The 22,299-nt window shown below is 33.3% G+C and overlaps 1 protein-coding gene across 3 annotated transcripts in view; it reads left to right on the top strand.

Moving 5' to 3' along the window:
• The first annotated feature begins 8,370 nt into the window (after positions 1 to 8,370).
• The window catches only part of LOC148284633 (uncharacterized), a 33,451-nt gene continuing 19,522 nt past the window's right edge, over positions 8,371 to 22,299 (top strand). For 2 of the 3 annotated variants that reach the window (XM_088237282.1, XM_088237286.1), the window contains exons 1-2: positions 8,371 to 8,536; positions 9,378 to 9,483. In XM_088237282.1, the coding sequence (XP_088093408.1) occupies positions 8,447 to 8,536; positions 9,378 to 9,483 (196 nt within the window). In that variant the 5' untranslated portion in view covers positions 8,371 to 8,446. Of the gene's footprint in view, positions 8,537 to 9,377; positions 9,484 to 11,608; positions 11,847 to 22,299 lie in introns of those variants that run through there. The other variant, XM_088237275.1, reaches the window with a different exon arrangement.

Below are 22,299 nucleotides of genomic sequence, written 5' to 3'. Positions count from 1 at the left end.
TTTTCCCATACAATTTTTTTTCATCATATCGGTATCTGTATCTCAAAGTATGAGAAAATAAATAAATATAGAACTCTAGTGTATCCAAGCGTTTATTAAAAAAATAGTGTGTTTTTTAAACTATTTTAGAGAAAGGGTTTGTCTTTTAAACTCGTTTAAGCAACAATGTTTTGGTGTCCAAATTTTTGCAGACTGGCTGAATTTCTTCCCCAGGGATTTATTTAGTTCTAAATTTGTTGCAACAGAGGGGAAAACATTTTTGAGAAGGACTGTTGCAACAAATTTAGATCGTCTAAGCAATTTGAAACAACCCGGTGCTTAACAATAAAAAACGCAATGATAATTGTCTAGAGACAGGGGTTTCGGTTTTTCAAGAGGAGTGCCAGTAACAACTATCGTTTCACAAGATAAACAGTTTTGAGAAACGGTTTCTTAATATCAAATGAGTAAAATTCTAGTACAAGCATCTGCTGAAACAATTCAACTGTTACCGCCCTAGGGGGAAAGCGACCACGGTGCTAAATTCTAAGAAACAGTTTTACGAAGTAGTTTAATTTGTGAATCAATAATATCCCGACTAATTGTTATTTTTTATTCTTAGTGGTGAGGGTCAGTACTATGCAAGCTCCTGACGTCACTGCGGCCTGTGAAGATATATTGTGACGGGTTTCCTGAATAGTTCTCACCCTCCTAATTTTTCTTTACAATAACATTTTTTTTGTGAATCTGTTGCAGCTGTTTCGAAGGAATAACTGATTAAAAATAACTCTTTCATTTTTTCACCACCTCTATACTGCTGTTATAAGAAAGAAAGACGCATCTAACACTTTTTTGAAAATAAGTTAAATACATATTCGGAATCAGGAAAAAAATATGCATCTACTAAAAATAAATCTATCTTCCTAAAATAACCAGAATCCTATTATTTTCACAAATAAATGAGACTAAACTGCAAAAAGTCTTGAAGATTACTAAATACAAAAGGCTGTTCTGACTTATATAATTATTAAAAGACCGATTAAAATACTTATTTTTCTTTTATTCCGTTTCTAAAACATCTGAAATTAATGTACCTACTCGTTTTCAATTAAATTTAAGATCTGCTGGTAATTTCGAAGTTAATTGATTATTAGGTCGGCGTTACTAGTTTTAAAAACATAAATAGCCAAACGTCTTTTTATTAGTTGAGTAGAATCAATTGGCATATTAACACTAAAAAAGAAAGACGTTTACTTTATTACTAAATATAAAGGGCGTTTCTAGCTAGAAACGTCTTTTTATTGCAGTGTAACATGTTTCTTGTATTTTTTTTTACTAAAAAAAAGATGAAAATATTAATTTTTAAATATATGACGTAAAATTTATTAAAATTAATATCTATATTCCGTAGGGCAAACCATAATACATACTGTCGCATAATAATGTACTTAATTTTTGTAGTATTTTCACATGGCGAATTTTTCGATCTCCGAGTTACAAAATATTTATTTTCTCCACTTTTTGTTTTATCTACATAAACGTCCTTCTTTCTTATGAGGCAGTATACTCTAACCGAGTTAAGCGCGAGGCCCGGGAAAGGTAGCAAAGTGTCGTCGGCGCGGCGTCAATTCCAGTCAGTTCGCAGGAGCGATAATTATTGTTCGCGCGTATCTCTAGATATTAAAATCATAGAATGATTTTTTTTTTAATCGCATTCTTGATAGTAAATGTGTTTCGGGTCGCACTTAAAAGCTTGGCGGGCCGCAGGTTGAGTATGGCTGGATTAGCACATAAATATTCCCCTATATTCGTTGTTAATTCTCCAAATGATAAATTACTCTGTAAGTGGACATTTTTACCAATGGAATACATATGCTCCAGCTCCGCGAATTGCCGAATAATTAATAAAGATTACAGGCGGCGAAATACACTAATATGATTATTTATTGTGGCAGTTTTACGTGTATTTTGTGCGTACGGGTTAACCGAAAGTTTCAGTCGTTAGCATTGCTCGCCAAACTTTGGAGAACGTACGAGCATCAAATGAAATATTAGAACGCTGTAGCAATTAATAAACATTAGGTTCTAATTGACACCTAAATAATATTTTGATTGGCTTTATACATAAATTAACAACAGTAGTTATTGTCAGTTTTTGTGTTTTAATTATACAAATACTGTTTTGGCTCTATTAACATACATAAGTTTGATGTATGGAAAAACACCAAAGCGGTGTTTACCAATAAAACCATTGGCAAAAATAAGTAACTATTAAAATTGGGTTTTTAACTAAGGATGCCGACAGTAATAAATAATCATACACGTGCATTTTGGTAAATTTTGAAAGCTGAAGTAAATTCCTTGCAACCCGCCACGGGTAAATACTTGGGTTTTGGCACTTATTAACAGAGGTCAATAAAACACGACTCCGTACAACGGAGTAAATCCCGAAATTCTTTCAAGGGACCGGACTCAATCCTACCCCATCATAAAATGTAAAACTCCCGTCTCCGGAACGTGAGAAACTTTGCTCGGATTATCTGCATGCCGAAAGATGCATAGGGCACTAACACGGTCGACAGATATTCCGGTCACTCATATGTATGGAGGCAAGATGGTCAGTTTTACGCTTCAGGTTCCAATCAAGGAACCATAAAAACATTGCAGCCGAGAATTAAAATTAAAAATCAATATTTCACATCTTCCTTGCCGGGAATCGAACCCGACGCTTTATTCGGCATGTATATCTGTATTCATCCTCATTTCTCTATCCGCACTCGGTGGTGCATATAGCACCGTATCAGTTCGTTAAGCGATTCCCTTGTTACATTGAAGGTAAGGCGATCAGCTTACGCTTCAGGTTCCGGTCCAGGAACCTCTATCAACCATCAACCACGAGGCGAAATTATATCTTAATCTCCATGTTTGTATTTAAGTTGATTTAATTAAGTTAGTGTAAGTTAATTATATATATAATTATTATTATAGTTTTGTTAGATATAAGTTTAGATGTAAGATTTGCGTAGTAATAAGGGTTGAAAAAGGACAACATTCTAATTGTGCTATATGTGTGAGGGGAAAGGAGACAGACACGATCGGGTGGTTCTATAAAATGGGCCACAGCCCTTACGTTTTTTCAAGTTAAGAAGTTAGTCGAGTGGTAGTTGTGGGTCAGTGGAGAGTAATCGAAAGCAGTCGGGTGTCAACACTCAGAGAAGAAAGTCGCGAAACTCGTCGCGGGACAAGTACTCGGACTTGTCCCAGCCCTTCGTTTGATCTCCGAACTCTGAATCTCCAAACTCCGGACCTTCGAAGTTCCATGGCCAAGTCTGCCAGCTTTCACCACGTGGCCGCCTGCAGCCATGTCCAAGGCGTCCGCCTACCGCCAGCGAAAGAACCATCTCCGCGCCCCTTGCCGTCCCTCAAGAACGACGCTTCATCAGCGCACATCGTGATGACGTACTCCACGCGTCGTCTCCAGACGTCCGCCTACGTTGTGCCGACCAACACGACGTCACCCACGCGTTAACTGCGACGTTAACTGCGCCCTCGCCGCAGCTGGACGCTGCCGCCGCAAACAACAACTCCGCCTGCAACACGCAGCCTCACGCGTCGTCGACAAGACGTCCGCCTACGCGCTAACCACGTGTCCCCGCTGCAGCTGGATGCTGCCGCGACAAACAACAACTCCGCCTGCAACACGCAGCCTCACGCGTCGTCGACAAGACGTCCGCCTACGCACTAACCACGCGTCCCCGCCGCAGCTGGATGCTGCCGCCGCAAACAACAACTCCGCCTGCAACACGCAGTCTCACGCGTCGTCGACAAGACGTCCGCCTACGCACTAACCACGCGTCCCCGCCGCAGCTGGACGCTGCCGCCGCAAACAACAACTCCGCCTGCAACACGCAGCCTCACGCGTCGTCGACAAGACGTCCGCCTACGCGCTAACCACGTGTCCCCGCCGCAGCTGGACGCTACCGCCGCAAACAACAACTCCGCCTGCAACACGCAGCTCCACGCGTTGTCCACAGACACGACGCCGCCTACGCGCTAACCGCGCACTCCCGCCGCAGCTAGATGCTGCCGCCTTAGCTACCCACGCTACACCTTGCAGCTGGAAGCTGCTGCCTCCAGATCGTTTTTGGGTAGTATTTAGTTTAGTTATAAGTCCGTAATATTAAGAATTAATTTAAGAGATAGGTTTAATATTTGTTTAATTATAAAGATTGTTATCCTTTATTTGTTAAAAAACGATAAAACTACATGGAAATTTTAATCAAGCACTCTTTCATTATTATATACCCCTTCCTCTCAACATAATATTACAAGGCAATCTAATTAATTTTTACTAAATTCTTTTAATAATTAAGATAAACTTTAGAATTAAATAAAACAAAAGGAAATCTTATATTTCTAGTGTGTTAAGTTAAATGTCTTTTTAAAATCCGAAATAAAAGCCGAAAGCGTATGTTATCAAAATTGAATGGGCAAATATGATTCCATCGTCGTGATCGTAGGAAAACGTCCGATGTGCGAAAAATGGGTCATTTTTTATATTTGATATTGAAAAAGGTATTATAAAGGATTTATATTCCAAGATTGAATAAAATCAATATCAAACAACCAATGGATTGAAGTATCAAAGGATATACTTTTGTAGTTATCGAGTTATGGCATAAAGTGTCAAAAAAAGACATTTAAACGCTTTCATGTAAAGTTGAAAAAAATCGCATGCATCGTTGTTCTACGATCATGACGATATTTTTTGAATATTTTATTTTACAATGATACATATTTACAAATATCGATTCAATACTCAAGAGAAGTTGACTGCCGTATAAATCAAGCAAGGCTTGCGTTTAATTAAAAATCAAAGATTTTTTAGTCAAATAATATCAATCTAAATCTCCGCAAGCAACTTGCCAAGACATATGTATGGAGCATATTGATGTACGGTTGTGAGACATGGTGCCTTACCGAATGAGATAAAAAAAAAGACTAGAGGCCTTCGAGATGTGGTGCTACACAAAAATATTAAGAATTTGATGGAGAGACCACATCACTGACTATGAGGTTCTCAACATAATTGAAGAAGGTGAGCACCTAATCAAAACCATCTCAGAAAGGCGAGCCCGATGGATCGGCCACATTATGCGCCATGAGGGTCTCCTGCATGACATCATAGAGGGAATGGCCGAGGGGACAAATTATAGAGGGCGCCCCTGATATTGGTTGAAAAAACTGTTTTTTTTTTAAAATCATTGAATTTTTTCCGTTCAAATATTCCGGGCGGAGGTAATCCACGGTCCTGATAATGCCGCCTGTCTATCTCTAGGGCAATGTCTTAGTCTATTGTCCTGTCCTTTAAATTACCGTTTGCAAAAAGACAATAGATTCGATGCTGGTACAAGACAATCTTGATTGTCCTCTTGTAAACGCTTCTTTGAACAGGACGTTAATTTCAATTAAAAATTGGCATCTTTTGAAGATTTAATTTCGAAGCTTGTATTTTAACGAATATATATTTTTGATTTGAAAGTTTTTTCATTCCCATGTCAAATTTAATTTTATCTCACGTGGATACAACTCATTAAATTTTAGCTTTATATTTAATAAACTTTTACTCATTACGTTGGACATAATATGCAAACAATATTTCTTTCTTTGATTCGTTTTGAAAAGAATGGTGTTCATTGATTTGAATTCAAACAAAGACATCTATGGGAATCTTTCATTTGTATTAAATTGTGTATTTTCGAGCCCTGAACTTTCAAACTACGTATATGTACAATCTATTTCTCTTTTTTATGCTTTAGCTCGATCGCAATTATTTAATTATTATTTTTTTAAATACTATCGATTTAAAAAAAATATATTGTTAGTTCTCATTTTAGGATATCAACCGAAAGGCATTTCTGTCCAGTTTAACGATTTAACCTTAAACAAATACTTAACGTTTTTTATATCTTATGTTTTGTATCATTTTGTAAATTCATACCCTATTTTTTTGTCTTATGTAAAAATATATTTAACATGAATAATTTATTTCCACCTATCCCTTACTTAACACTTTTATTTATTATCTATACTTATGCAGTACTATCTTTTTTTCACAGTGATTTCAAATGTTCAATAGCCTACTGAACATTTGAAAGCACCGTGTCAAAAATACAAATGTGTCCAAGTAAACAAACTCGTACATTTTTGCTTGTTAAGCACGCACAATTGAATATTTTATATGAAAACTCTGTTACGCACACGTGCACCGAGGTTATTAAAAAAATTTGTTAACTGTATGCACACATTTATGTACCCATAACAAATAAATGTATTTATAAATACTATTACTCAGATTTATTTCCAACATAGAATATTTATAATATACTACTACTACTATTACTACTACTACTACCATCACGCCATTTCCCGTAGGTGTATGCAGAGAGAATGGACCGCCACACACGTCTATCCTGGCATACAATCCTAGCCTCTTCCACATTCATATATCTTGACATACATGCCTTTCGGTTCTGTCTGCTTTTGACATGACCAGACTTAAGATTTTGGTTTATCTGATCATGCCACGTCTTCCTTGGTCGTCCTCGTCTAACGTTGCCGTTCATTTTTGCCATATATACTTGTTTTACCATTCTTTCGTCGTCCATTCGTTCTACGTGACCAAACCATCTCAGAGACCCTTTCTTAATCTTATCAATTATACTTGTTTCAGATTTACACTCTCGCATGATTTCATCATTCGTAACCCTGTCATACATTGTTTTTCCACACATTCGTCTAAGAGATCGCATTTCAACCATAATATATAAATATTTATATATTTTTAATGTTTACAAATACATAATTCTTAAGTACTAAGTAGTCGTTGTTTATAGTTATGTAGTACTTTATCTATATAATTTGTAGTTTCAACCGGAACACTATTTGAATGTGAACCCAAAATACAATTATAAAAATGAAAATAAAAAGTAAAACTACTTAAATTATACGTGTGAAATTAATTTTAATAAACCATTCATCTCTTTATATGCAATAAATCGTTGCCGTTCAGTCAAAAGTCACTAACCCTAAAAATGACATTCGAAGCGTAAAATTATGTTTAAGTCTACTATATACCATTGTGTCTTTCTACTTTCCTTTATAATAATTTTCTATGTATAAATATGCCCTTCAAAATGCCCACTGGGCGTTTATATAAATAAATATAACGTCACCAAAGTAACTTAGTTTGAAAAAACTTGTTTTTCCAACATTAAAAAAAATATTTAGAGAAAAAATATTTTTTAACCACAAAATTATAACTATTATTCCTGTAATTTTCTTTATTTCACTACTTATGGCTTGCATTGTCCAGATTATAAGCGAACAAAAGACACAGCCATTATTAGCCAAGATTACAATGGGAAGTTAACATTTATCTGCAATTTTATCTATAAATTAAAATTAAGTTTTCTGTATGAAAAGCAGAATATGCATACAATTTTTCTTCTAATTATGTTCAATTATAGGTAACCGACAAAGATACTTGAATAATTCATAAAAATATTTTCATTTTCGTACACAAATATCGGTTCTTCTTTATACAGTCGAAGATAACTCTGTTTACTTAGCATTGTCGTCGGGGCCAGATATTTTTTAATGCATCAGAAGGAAAAGTTTCAAATGGAATTTATTAAAAAGACATAAATGAATTATGTTGTATGCATAAAACTTCCAAAACATAAACATTTGGTTTTCCCTTGATCTTTAAAATTTCTAAATGCGACTTTTAAGATGTTTTTTGCTAAATGTTATTAAATATTTTTTAAAAACCACTTACTGACTTATATATGTCTAACGGTCTCGAGACGTACCCATCTCTTCGTCAGGACAACAATTAAATTGACATGCAAAACCCACTATATACACCTTCACCATAGTTGTTGCACAAAAATATAAACCCAACATAGCGATTCAAAACCACATGCTTTTAGTAGACACCCTTACATGCACTGATTATATTATAGTTTATGAAAATGTTTGATGTTGTGGGAGAAATAGTTGAAAATGATGTTTTTTTAATGTTTTTTTGTTAAGTGACTTGCCTGAACGATGTTTCGTGTTAAATAATTTAAACCAAAATTAATTTCATTTGCCAACCGGTTTCAGAACGTAAGTGTTTATTTTTATGCCTTCACAAAAGAAAATTTGTGTTCTGAAGCCAGTATTAAATTTATTTTAGTGATCATATGTACCTAGTTAAATTGCTTAGCTATTTTTAAGCTTTAAATTATTGTTGCATTCTAAGCCTGTAAATAGATACTTATTTTATATTTTTTAAATTCCTTATTTGAATGGAATTCTTGTTTATTAATCAGAAAATGCTCACAAATTAAGAACCAGTTTTGTTTTTGTTTCTCAATTGTTGTGAAAATTTATTCGTATAGTTTTATACATTTTGTTTATAATGGCCGTGGATGGAGTCAAATATTTGAAGTACTTTTTTGAGTACGTCTTTGAAATGGCCATGTTTGCATGGGTGTTCTTATTGAACAGGGTTTGTACCATAATATTATATTTGTTTACTACCTCAAACCTTCTACATTCGCATTTGTTATTGTAGTGCTTAAAAACTATGCTGTTTTCTGCGGCTCGTGTGTGTGTATCAAGTCGATGGTTGCTTTACTTTAAAAATAACATGTTTTGGAAACTGTGTTGAGAAAATGCACGAGTAGTTCATACCTTTACTTATGTATTGAAATCATACTTTTCATAATCCAGTTTAGACAATATCTGTAATTTTTCTGTGTCCAGGCGGACGAAGAATACAGTTCTTTGTGTGAAATAGAACCAAAACCCCGGACTAGTGTTTTCGACTAGATGTCTGCTCTCAGGCAAAGGTCTTGAAAAGGATTATCGAGCGCAGATAAATCCGCCATGTTGTGAATTGGTTGGCGCGGGTTCGAATCCCGGCAGGGTGGACGTACAATAATCATTTGAAAGGTTGGCTAAACTGCAATATTTCATTGTTTCTGGATTGGCACCCAAAGCGTAAGACTAATCACCTTACCTTCTTGTAACATATAATATTGTTTACAAATGCAGTGCCCTATGAGCCACCGGGTGCGGAAAGGTGAATCATGATGATTTCATGACATTACTTATGTATTGAAAGCGTACTTTTTTATAATTAAGTGTAGACGATATTTCAACCGAGACAAAGGATATCTCGGCAGAGGTTAAGGAATTATTAGGGAATATAGATGTCTGAGCATTTACAGGGCTTATGATCTGTATGTTTTTCTAACCGCAACATAAAGAAATAATATTATTCTTATAAAATACTTCATTTGAAATTGTGTTTTGGTGTATTAAAATGTTTTCCTTTTATATTTCAGAATGCTTCGGCAGTTCAGACCAATGGTGACCAAGTATTGACTAATGAAGCCCCAGGTCCCAATAATAAGCTGTCTGTGCAAGCGAAAAACAACAAAATCTCTGATGGTGAGCCTTAAAGAAATTTAAAACATTTCGTTTGAATTTATGGCTAGTCATGCCAATGCTTTTGACGTAATGTATCCATGGCATCATAAACATTATACCATGAGTGTTATGCTACATTCCTTAGTGATAATTCAGCCAAATGCACAATAACGTTCCCACTAATGTTTTATTTGCCATTTGGTCATTATTATACTTTAAAAAAAAACACAATCAGCTCTTATATACTGTCAACATACTATCTTAAAATTTCACGTTAGGTACTAAATAAAAGGGAAATTGTAATTAGGTATGTCTTATTGAAAAATAAAACATATGGCAATGTTTTACTTAATTTAAAAGAAATATCTATGTATTAACCTTATGATAAAAAATAAACGGGAATTTCGCAAAAATATGCAATATTTTAATTTTCAATGAATATCTTTATTATCCTCTTAAAAATACTCGCCATTTGCGACGGTACATTGATGCCAACGCTCAATCCAATCCAATTGTCCATGCACTTTCCATAGGCCTGCAGAGGTATGGCCTTTAGCTCTCGCAGCGAATTCTCTTTTATGGCATCAATCGCCTCAAAGTGCGTTCCTCTTAAGGCAATTTTAGTCTTGGGAAAAGAAAAAAGTTAGACGGGGCCTGGTCTGGAGAATACGGTGCTTGATTGAAGACATCAGTCGAATTTTTGACCAAAAACTTAAAAATAATCAACGCTGCATTGAACACGAATTGTCCTTCCACGTCGTTTTCTTACGAATTGCTTCACGCAAACGGCGCATAACGCCTAAATAGTATTCTCTTTTGACCGTTTGGACGTATGGAAGGAATTCGTAGTGCACTACATCACGAATATCGAACAATACGATTTTTCGACTCACTCAAACAGACCCTGACAGAATACTGAACATCCGATCGTCGTCAAATTTTGACAGATTGTCAAAAATACCGATTGGTTCACCGCAAATTAGATTAAATTAAAAAATTAAATTCCCGTTTTTTTTTTATTTTTTGATATGATATTTTTCACTTGTTAATTACGTTTTTTTAGTTTCTTATCCAGGACCCTAATTACAATGTGACATTAACAAAGTTAGCTTCGACTGTCTATAAAGTGAAATCAAAATTGATGTACGAAAATGTGTATATTTCTATGAAAATTTAAAGCATCATCGTCGATAACCTGTAATTGAACATGTTTAGAAAAAAAATGCCATGCAAACTCTATTTTTCATACAGAAATATTAATTTTACTTCATAGATAAAATTGAAGATACTTGGAGACTTACCATTGCAATTCGGGCCCTGATATTTAAATGCAAACTTAACATACATAGCTACACAGGTAAAAATACAGAATAATTTGTTAGCTCTAAATTATCAATTTAGTATTATCTAAACCAGAAATTACTCCCAAAAATACTATACAAAAACATTTTATCATTATTTGGATTTATAACAAAGGTGGTATTCTCATTTACAAATTATAGGTCTTGATTTTTTTTACAACAAATACGTAATTGTGTAGTTCCCTTAAAGTACATTTTACTCTAATTTCAATGTTTTATCTTTACTACTTTGTCAATAAACGGACAAAAATATGTGTGTTGTCTCTAAATTATTATAAAAACAGTAATTAAAAACAATATTATTTCTTGTTAGTCAATATCAAAATAAAGGTAGTACATCGAATTTATGTCAATTAACTAAAGAAAAATGCTGTTGGAGCAACACACATTTGTCACAAATCAAAAACTATAATTTTAATAAGTGATGATGTTAATTTTGATTGTAATACGTTTTTATATTTGTTTATAATGCAATAAGCAATAACATAATAAGTCTGTAATAAACAGTTTTTCGTCTAGTCAATTGTAATGTATTTTCATCAAATAAATATTTGTACAATGTCTATTTTAGTATGTCCAACATTTGTGCCGATTTAAGCTTGCTTCCTTCGTTAATTTTATTTAAGCTGCATTCACATTTGTGAACAAATTATCAAATCAACTCAGTCCAATATTGTCATGAATTTATCCATTTTTTTATAGATAAGCATCGCATTAAACCTTCATGTACTAACAAACTCATAAACATAATTACCAATAGCTGTTGTGTAACATTAACATTGCAGACTCATCTGATAGTTCTTTAGACTATGGCAGTGCCAACGAAGACTCGGCACCCCGCGACGATAGTCTTGTTCATGCATTCCACGAAATCAACTTAAATACACCTAAATCTGGTGAGGTTCTACTTTTGTCATTGGATGTGATTTTTCCTTTTCGCCAACCCTTTCGGTGTCATTAAATGTTGTCAGAATTAAAAAAATATTTTCCTGTTCTGGTGTCGCAAATGAAATTAAACACAGCTTACAGCATGAGGCATTGCACTTTTTAATTTACTTAGTGTTTGTGTTTTATTCATCATTACTTGTATGCTAATATTGTTGTTAATTCACGCATTTACACTGATTTTTGTTGCATTACAAAAACCGGTTGATTTTATCAAAGGTTTAAATATATTGTTAATTTTATATTATTAAGCTTATTTAGTAAAATTGGAATGGTCTGGCAAATCAGATTTTTTTTAAAATTTCTCCTGTATTATTTAAAATCCTTGAAATTTAATGGTTTAATCATATTCTTTCTTTTCTTTTTATTTATAGCCGATCAGTTTAACAAAGTTCAAGACATTTCCCAAAACCAAAAAGTAGATAAACTTTTAGAGGCTTAGAATATTTGAAGTGGTCGCCAGTCAAAAAATCACCCACTTTGCTCAAAGGAGAGCACCCGCCCTTGACTTCGCCATCTCGAGACACGGGAGACATTCCCATCAGATCGCCACACCGCGACATCGGGGAGAGATTCTTCACATTCTGTACCTTCTCATTTACGTTCCTTTTGGACAGGTGATTTAATCGCCGATCGCGACACAAGGGCGACGCGAATCTATGATCAGTCTGCTGCTTCGATAACTCGCTTCTGATTATGTTTGTCGACTTGGGTGTATTTTCGTGACTTTCGGGAGATTTATCATTCATTCTCTCCAAATTATCTTTGAAAGATGTAGAATTTTTAACGAATTCACCGTTTGCAATAGAAACATTAAAAGATGCCATATTAGCATTGCACTGATCATCAGTCAAAGCATTTTTTAACAAGCTTGAAACAGAGTCTGAGCTTTGAACTACTTTAGACAGATTATGTGGACGGTTGTCAAGTTTAATATTATTATTTGGGGGCGATTTTGTGATAGACTTATTCATACGTTGCAGCAATTTTTCCTTTTCGGCACACAATATTTCATCAAGAGCGGCTTCACTCTCCGATATGATTGTATTTGTTGTCAATGTAACGTCAATATCCCTGTCAGGAGTGTTTTGAATTTTGCACCTAGTTTCAAATGGATTAAGTTCAGATGGATTAATAGAGGAACAAACACTGACAGAATCACTGTCTGTATCTAACCCATCCAAACCAGTATTCATTATTTGTTTCTCAATTTCTAAAGGAAGATCTAAATCAGTATCTTCATCTAAAGTTTCACTTTCTATTTCAAATGTACCATCTGGCGCAGATTCCATTGACAAGGTGGAATTTGAATTTTGAATAACTTTTAACGTTTCTACAGTAATTTCTTGATGCTGAATATTATTTTCTGCTGCAGCAGATTGTGGTATCGAATCATTTACAATAATAGGATCAACAGAGTCAGTAGAGATATTTAGAACTGAGCTTAGATGGGACTCGATAGAAATAGGTGCAAAGGTATCTTTTAATATGGCACTGGCTTCATTCAGAGCTTCATTTGATTTTGCATGAAATTCAAATAACGAATATGGCGAATTTAAATCTTCACATTCCCAATTAGTTTTGACAGCAGATTCATTTTCAGAAACATTAACAACATCAGAAACATAAACAGAAACAAACATAAATATACATATAAGGGCGGGCATATTGCCTTAAGGCAATTTCTTCCTACTTACCCAAACCGTTTAGTTTGAGAAAATTATAAATACATGGACAAATTGAACCTTACAATTTTATACGAAAATTTAAAACAAAGATAACCAAAATAAAAATACATAAAAAAAATTAACACTATACTAATGAAGAGAGTAAATGGAATCATTTCTCTACAATACCGCAGAGTGTGTGCGGAACTACTGCTTTACAAAATTGTGACAGGAATGGTTGACTGTACAGAGCTGCTTGGTTTAATAACAATACATGTGCCAGCCAGGATTTGTAGACGGTACCACCTGTTTCATGTACCAATAAGTAAAACATCGTATGTTAAAAATGCTTTTTTTCGTAGGACTTTTTCAATGTACAATACAAAATTTAAAAATATAGATTATACAAACATCACTCTGTCAGATTTAAAATTTACACAAAAAATGTATTATGTAACTTAGTAGACATTATAATAATAAATATGTACATCTCCCCCCCCCCCCCCCTCCTTATCCTCTCTTCAGGCATCTTTGTCCTTATCCCGCCCAATTTACAGTAACTTAATGTTCTTAAAATTAATATTTAAAAAATCTTTGATTATTGAGTACTTGAAAATAACATTTTTATATGTATAAATTGTATGTATTTATTTGATATGTAATATATATTTTCTTTACTAACTTTGTATACTATGTGGAAATCTGTTATTAGTTCTGAGTTTATACACTATATCTGTTTGTTTACTAAAAATATGTATGTAGAACTGTTGATTTCCCTAATAAAATAAAATAAAATAAAATAAAGGGGATGGGAAGGAAAGAAGAAGGATAAAGGAACAATTCAAATATTTAGATAGTAACATTTCAATCTTGACTTAAATGTCAATAAAGAAGGGCCGTCTATAACATTAGTGGGTAGATTATCCCACAATCGAGCGGCTTCTACTGTAAAAGAGGAGGCAAGAAAATAAAAGCAATGACAGGGTATTAAAAGAGTTCTCTCGTTACTAGAACGAAGAGATAGTCCGTGTTGTGAAAGAGGTTGGATGAGCTCTTTCAGATAAATAGGCGAATTGGGATTATTTAAAATTTTGTGAAGAAGTGATAGAATGTGAATGTTTCTTCTATGTCTGATAATGAGCCGTAGTATAATATAAATGACGTTTGTTTAAAACATCACTAATTGATAAAATAATCCTTCACAAGCTTAAGGTTACAAAAAGAGCGATAAAAAAAAGAATGTTAAACATCTCGCTCAGGAACCGCTAGACAAATCAGTGAATCAGAGAAAGGATTGAAGAGGAATTGGGCGGGAGATGCTCGGATGAAGGACGAAAGATGGACAGAATGGGGATGGACCGGAGACCAAAAACAGGACGCAGAAGCGTAGGGAGACCCCAGACCATTGAAGAAGAATTGGGCGGGAGATGCTCGGATAAAGGACGAAAGATGGACAGAATGGCGATGGACCGGAGACCAAAAACAGGACGCAGAAGCGTAGGGAGACCCCAGACCAGATGGTCCGACGACATCAGAAGAGTTGCAGGTCTAAAGTGGCAAAGGGTGGCTGGTAGCTGACAGGAAATTGTGGAGGTCCAAACTTTATTTATTTGAACATTTTAACACTGAGCCAGAGTTGCACCAAAAAGGTTAAATGAAATGTTAAATAATTGGGGCATTGGAAGCAAAGATAGCAACCTCCAAAAAATTTTTTTTTTTGGTTATGATTTCATTCTGTAGTTTCTCAACATTGTTTTTATAAAAATCACGAGTTGAGTTGCAAATATAGTTTAAAATCATACTTTTGATGGCTTAAAAATAGTGTTTGGAAGCATAGCAGTATCTATCAGTCATTTTATTCGACTAATGACTGGCTTGATATTTAAATTTTCAAATTGGCCGTTCCATACAAATATTAAGAAAGATTTTTGAATTCGTGTTTCTATTAAAGCTAATTTTTTAGTATCTTAAAGTTTAAGTTTAGCGAAAATAACATTTTTAACATGAAGACTCTCTTTGGCATAAGTGTAGCAGTTTTTGTTATTTTTCTCGAAAATACCAAAACGAGAGTTTGCTATCTTTGCTTCCAATGCGCTCAATTGTTCCGTTTTCATTAATTTCATATGAGTTACACGAAAAAACTAATGTTAATAAAACAGCCCATTTTCCAATTTCGGCGAAAACCCAACAATTATTAAGTTTAACTTAAATTATTAAAAACATTTTTCTGTGCAACTGGTCTTGGGGTGGTAGTCTGAATCTTCTCTACCCCATAGGGAGTGGTTAATTTGGGGAATTTCGATTCATTGATTTTGGATTTGTTTTGATGATGAGCAGTGTTCCCACGATGGGGCGTATGCCCCACCGGTGGGGAATAACGCCTCAGAGGTGGGGCACCACGCTTCAGAGATGAGACACGTTGGCATTTCACATATAAAGGGGAATACTCATCGGTCATACAAAAAAATGCCTGAGATGTACAAAATTGAAATATACGCCAAATTGTACTTAAAATATAATGAAACCCGTTACAATTTCAACAATTATCTGAAAAAACAGAAACTTTGCAGGATGTAGGAATAATGGCATGGATTTTGCGAAGAAACTAAAACAAAATATCCTAATATTACTTTGCATGCCAGAAAATGATTATTACCCTTTCCCTCATCTTATTTGGTAGAATGTGGTTTTAGCGCCATAAGCGATTTACCATTAAAAACGAAATCGATTGCATATAACAAATAGAGGTATAGAGAGGACCTAAGACTGAAATTAGCTAAGTTCGATCCGGACATCAAATTTCATTGTAGCAAGCGTAACTGAATTTAATCATGAATTAGGCGTCAAGATATGTGTGTGTTTGTACTCAATTTCAATTGTCACTCGTCTTTTTTTATTGTTTTGATTTTTATTTTATTCTACTTAATTACATTTGCAATTTGTGTTTTGTTATCATTTCAGTTATTATATATGTATTAGAGAAGGTTTTATTTAATTTCATTAGGGGTTTATATGTTTACAAACAGATTACAATATGATTTGCAAATTTACCTGCTGTTTACTTAAAAAAGATGCCGGTGGGGTATCTGACTTTTGAAAAGACTACGGTGGGGCATGGCATAAAGAAGGCTGGGAAACACTGGTCTAGAGTGTAGAGTACTTTAATATCTTTAGTTTAGAATTCAGAAGATTTTGGCTGGTTTGATATTCTTGCACAAATTAACATCTAACTGTATGCCCACGATATCCTTGCTCAGATAAACCTTAATGTGCCTCGCCATAACTTGCGTACCAATCGGATTATTTTCCCCTCTGGCAAGGATCCTCAGAACAGTGAACGAAATCTCACTAAACGGTACTGTCGATGTGTTTCTACAGCAAGGGCAGGCATTTAAGAAGCAAGCGGTGTTGTCTCTCCTGACTCGCGATGTCACACTTGCCATTTCCGCCTAGATTATGCTATATACATACCTTTTATTAATTATACACTTTGTTAATTTAAGTAGATTTCAAGAATATTTAGATTAAGTATTACTCTTTAATGCCAATCTATTAGGGCTAACTTAAGCCTGTTAATTGGCTTTAAATAAAAATAATCGTAAAATGTCGTATAAAACTATTTAAAAAACGGAAAAAAACCAATACGGTTTAGTCGATTCAACCTAATTAAGTGTTTTGGGTAATGTTTAAGGTCGCAATTATGTTTTTAATTAAAATCGTCATGTTTGATTTCACGGGTTGGCCAGATATGAAGCAAGTGTAAACGCATCCAAAAAATTAAAATCCCCAAATTAATCACTCTCTAGAGGGAAGAAAAGACTCAGAATAGCAACCCTGGACGCCAACAGAAATGTAATATGCAGGTAAAGCATTACTGTTCAATCTCGTTAAAATCAAATTCAATTGGCTATATCAATTATAATGTAATTTATCAACCTTTGATTTATTCCACGAATGCGGAAATCGAAATTATGGAGTTGAATTGCGGAGCAGATTCAAATTAATATTATACAATGCATTGATTATTTATCAGAGATTAATGAAAATATTAAAACAATTTCAACGAAATTGGCAAATAAATATATTAATTCGTTTAAATTATCAATTATCGAAAAGCGTTTTATTTCCTGCAATGTTTTACATAGTATCTAAATAATATAATTATTGATACGAGTATCTAATTTTTGCAAAGTACTGAATTACGAAAAAAGCACGAATTAAATTGTCCACAATAAAAATTAAAACATTTATTACATTGAGGATGTTTAAATATTTATTTTTAATTACAAACTATTTTCTTTTTTTATACTTTTACATTGTTTGTATTCTATTTTTTAGAAAAATGTTCCCTCACTGTCCCGTGCCGAGGAAAACATTTTACAAAATGTGAAACATGCCTTAAATTAATTGTTCAACAAAGTTAACACAATAATAATTTTAAAAAAACTTGATTAATCTAATTAACCTAATTATCATTAACATAATAAACAATATAAACTAAAATAATCATAAAAACCTAACCAATTTATATAGAATAAATTTCATAAACCGTACACACATGATAAAAAAACTGCATACAAACAATAGTGAGCTAATATTATTACATACTCGTACATTAGCAAAGTCTTTTACAAGTTGGTCAAAACTGTTTACGCACGAAGCTTTCAAAAGCACAGAATCCGGAAAATTTTCCCTCGTATTCCTTAGTTCTTTAATACCGGGTATCCTTCCTCCTTCCCTCCTTTCCTTTGAGAGCTCATTAAGCTCCAATCGGGAATACTTTAGCGGGAATTAAAGGCCCAGGGTTATATTATCGCTTTGTTACACGGCCAATTAGTGACCGGTGAGTTTTCAATTTGCGCTCCTGTATTTGTGTTGAAAGCTTCTTCGCACTCGGCCGATACCTCTGATACCTCTGGAGGGATTCGGATACAATTTCTTTGTGTGCTGTTTCATTACATTCCCCCCAGGACTCAATATTTACTGAAATATTATTTAATATTCATGAAGCAACCGTAAGCCTTTATTTCGCCCAGAGAGTACTGCTATAAGGCGATATGATTTTATTATACAAAGGGTATAAAATAACATTAAAGTAGATATTTGCCATATAAATTGCTTCGATCACGCACTTTTATTTGACATATTTTCTTCTACTACTTTATTACACCTATCCGCGGCCAATGGAGCATAGGGTACTTAAAAATAGAACTGAAATTGTGCCTTATTTACATAAAAACGCTCTGAGCGAGGCAAAAATGCCTCACATAGTAAAACATAATAGAGAAATATCAGGTTTTTTGAAAATATTTTTAGATTAATAAGGGTATATGAAATACTGTCGAGTAAATATGTTTTTTTTGCTACTTATCAACAGTAAAAAAAATATTTAGGAATTTTAATTTTTAATTTTGGAATTCCGCAAAAACGGTCATTGCATTGGCCACGTAGTACGTCACGACTCATGTCAATTTCGAACTTTGTTCCTAACCTTTGAAATTTCTACAGAACATCGTCAAAAATTTTGACGTCACAATTATGTCAAAAATGTCGCGTTTTTCTAGTGACATGTTTAAAAAAAAAAATTTTTTTAAGTAATGCGTGAAAACATTTCTCCAAAATATTCATATTAATTTTGAAAACACAGTTACTTATTCTAAATCCATTAAATATATTTTTATCGGTATTTCTAGTATGTGATATTTCCCTATTGTTAATTCAGTAATGCATTACACTCATCTATTTACTTATTTATATACAGGAATTTGTTGATCACTAATGCATCCACGCTTAAGTAATTGAAAAAATATCATGAAATAAATAAAAAAAAAAAATAAAAAAAAAAAATAACGCTGTTATTGTGCGACTGTGTAGGTGGATGAAGAATAAAATTCTGTGTGTGAAATAGAACCAGAATCCTGAACGAGTATTTTCGATCAATGGCCGCTCTCGCGGAAAAATCCTGAATAAGGAAATTGTGTAGAGATCTTCAACATCAAACCCTTATCCTTAATCTCTCATATTTTCATCTTTCCTCTTTATTCCTTTTCCACATTGAGTAATAGTATTATTTGTCATTTCTATTTTTCTATTTCTTTGTTTTTTTTAATATTTTTATTTTCTGTTGAATATGTTTTGTAACTATAACCTTTATTTTATTGGTTGGTTGGAAGAAATTGCCATTAGGCAATAAGGTTGCCGATGTATATATATACATTATGTAGAAAGAAAAAAAAATATTTAAAAAAAAATAATTTTTTTTTTTTTTTTTTAAATCCGCACCCGATGATGCGTAGGAAACCAGACGATTAAAAAATTAAATGATCATTAGATACAGGCAGGTAAGGCGATTAGTCTTGCGTTTCAGGTTCCAGTTCAAGAACAATGAAATATTTCAGTGCAAAACCACCTTTAAAAAAATGCCAGCCTTACTTAGAGTTAAACATAAGCGGGCTTTTAGCCATTTGATTTCCTTTTCCAGTATTTATATCCGAGAGCAGCTATCGAGTCAGAAACACTCGTCTAGGATTCTGGTTATATTTCATAAACAGAATTGTCTTCTTAAATCGCCCTGACACCGACAAATTATTTGTTCATATAATGTACATGCAAAACGATAGATATTAACATAAGTAGTTGCTTCTTTTCCAAATGGACAAAATACAAAAAAATAATACAACAAATTCGTCAATAAATTAAAGCATCTTCACCGTACACTGCGCAAATATCGCGAGCAGTTTTGGGAGCTTTATTCCCATGATTGAACGCGAACAGAAGGAGGAGTTGAAAATGTTCACTTTCGTCTACTTTACATTCGATTTTGAAGAATCAAATAAAATTATGTTCATGTAACCCATCCACAATTCCTCTTTCTTCTCTGATATAGCGGCTCGACAGTGAAATCATCCCCCATCCACCATTTAAGATGTTACTACAGTATCTCTGTTTAAATCACGTCTGAAGAAACATCCCCTTTCTCTTCCCTAATCTCTCCTTTTTCCCTGTTTCCTCTTTTTACTCTTTTCCCATTGAGTAATGGTATTTATTTAAGATTGTTTTAAAATACGTTTATTTCTATTTAGCTATTTTTTCTTTTAAGTATGTTTTGTAACTTGCCTTAAAAAAATAAAACTTTTATTTTATTGGTTGGTTGGAAGAAATTGCCACTTGGCAATAAGACTTTCCATTTTTTCTTTCAATTTTAACTTTTTTATTTTATTCTTTAATCTGAACTTTTAATTTTAACTTTTACTTTTGATTTTAATTTTACCATTTAATTTCAACTCTTAAATTATACTTATTCATATGTACATCTACTACCTGCATCTAATTAATTATTTTTGGTTGTGTATTTTTACTAAGAAATATAAGTGTTCATGGAAGCAAAGAGAGAGGGAGAAAAGTAAAGTAGGAGCTATACAATGTCTTCTCCCTTTTATGTACTTTTTATTTAATATTTATATTTTTCTTTTTTAGAATGTAATTATTTTTCCCCTCTCCTCCTTCATTCATAATACATTAATGTGAAAGCTGTAATTGGTCTTACTTTTTTATTGTTCTTTTGTACCTTGTATTTATATAAAGACTGTGTGATTTCCTTAATAAATAAAATAAAATAAGAATAAAATAAGCCCCCTAATGTACAATTCATATTTTGTACAAAAAACTGAAAAAAAAAATCGAATGATACCTTTACCTACCATTTTATTTTAATTTGAAATAAAACGAAGAAAATTTTTTTTTATTTATTTATTTATTTAACTTTTTGTACATAATGTTATTTGTACATTGGCGGGCCTTTTGCCAAATGGCAATTTCTTCCAACCAACCAATAAAATAAAAGTTTTACTTGTATATAATTTAAGTTACAGAACATATTCAATAGAAAAAAAAAAGATTAAAAAGCTAAAGATATATAAAAATAGAAAAAAACGTATTTGTTTATAAATTAACTTAAATCGAAACTATTACTTAATTGAAAAAAGGAAAAAAAGGAAAAAGGATAGGAGGAGAAATTAAATAAGAGAAAGGAGATTTTTCTTCAGACGTGATTCAAACAGAGATAATGTAGTATCACTTTTGATGGTGGATGGAGGATGATTGCACTGTCGAGCCACATGGACACTATATGAGTTAGTATATTATATTATAATTATTATAATGTAAAATCTACTATGACTAACAAATAAATGCTAAATATTTTGTAAAACTTTGACAGTTGAAAAAGTTTTGAAACAAGAATTATTCCGTTCAGCACAGTTTTTGCAAGGAAAGATTACACTTATTTCAAATGATTTAACTTAACGCGTCGTGCCACCAATAAATACACGGAGAAGCTTCTTTACCACTCGTAACATAGATATAATTTACAAAATAACAACGGACACGAAAATTCTTTTGTCCAAGGATAAACGAGATGAGTGACATGTTTCTTTATTAAATGGACTAACAATACAGGGAAACGTAATTTAAGTTAGTCAGCTAACTTCATTTACAGCTTTCTCCCAAACACACGACTTGATTGCGATATTTTTGTTCCACAGCCACTGAGAAAGTTTAACTAGTTGTCCAAACGAATGTGGTTGCGTCACAGAAAGTCGCTAACAAGCCTGATATTGGGAAGGACACTGGAACTTCTATTCGGAAATGTTTCAAAGTTTTGTTTACTTTCAAATTTATCCTGTTGGTCGCTAAGTGGAAGAAATATTACCATCGGAGAAAAAATGTATGTTTGATATTGATTCAACATCAAGTAAATTCTGGTCTATCACATAACGAGTATTAAAGAATGGCTAAATATGATGTGTCGGATTTTTAGGCATATCTTTATGTATATAATTCCTTTGTACGTGTGATGTCACCGA

The sequence above is a fragment of the Micrasema longulum genome, unplaced genomic scaffold (genome assembly GCF_059751315.1).
Source record: "Micrasema longulum isolate JH-2025_06_02 unplaced genomic scaffold, ASM5975131v1 h1tg000102l, whole genome shotgun sequence".
NCBI lineage: Eukaryota > Metazoa > Arthropoda > Insecta > Trichoptera > Brachycentridae > Micrasema > Micrasema longulum.
The sequence above is the reverse complement of the archived record's forward strand: the minus strand, read 5'-3'. Positions and strand labels throughout refer to the sequence as shown.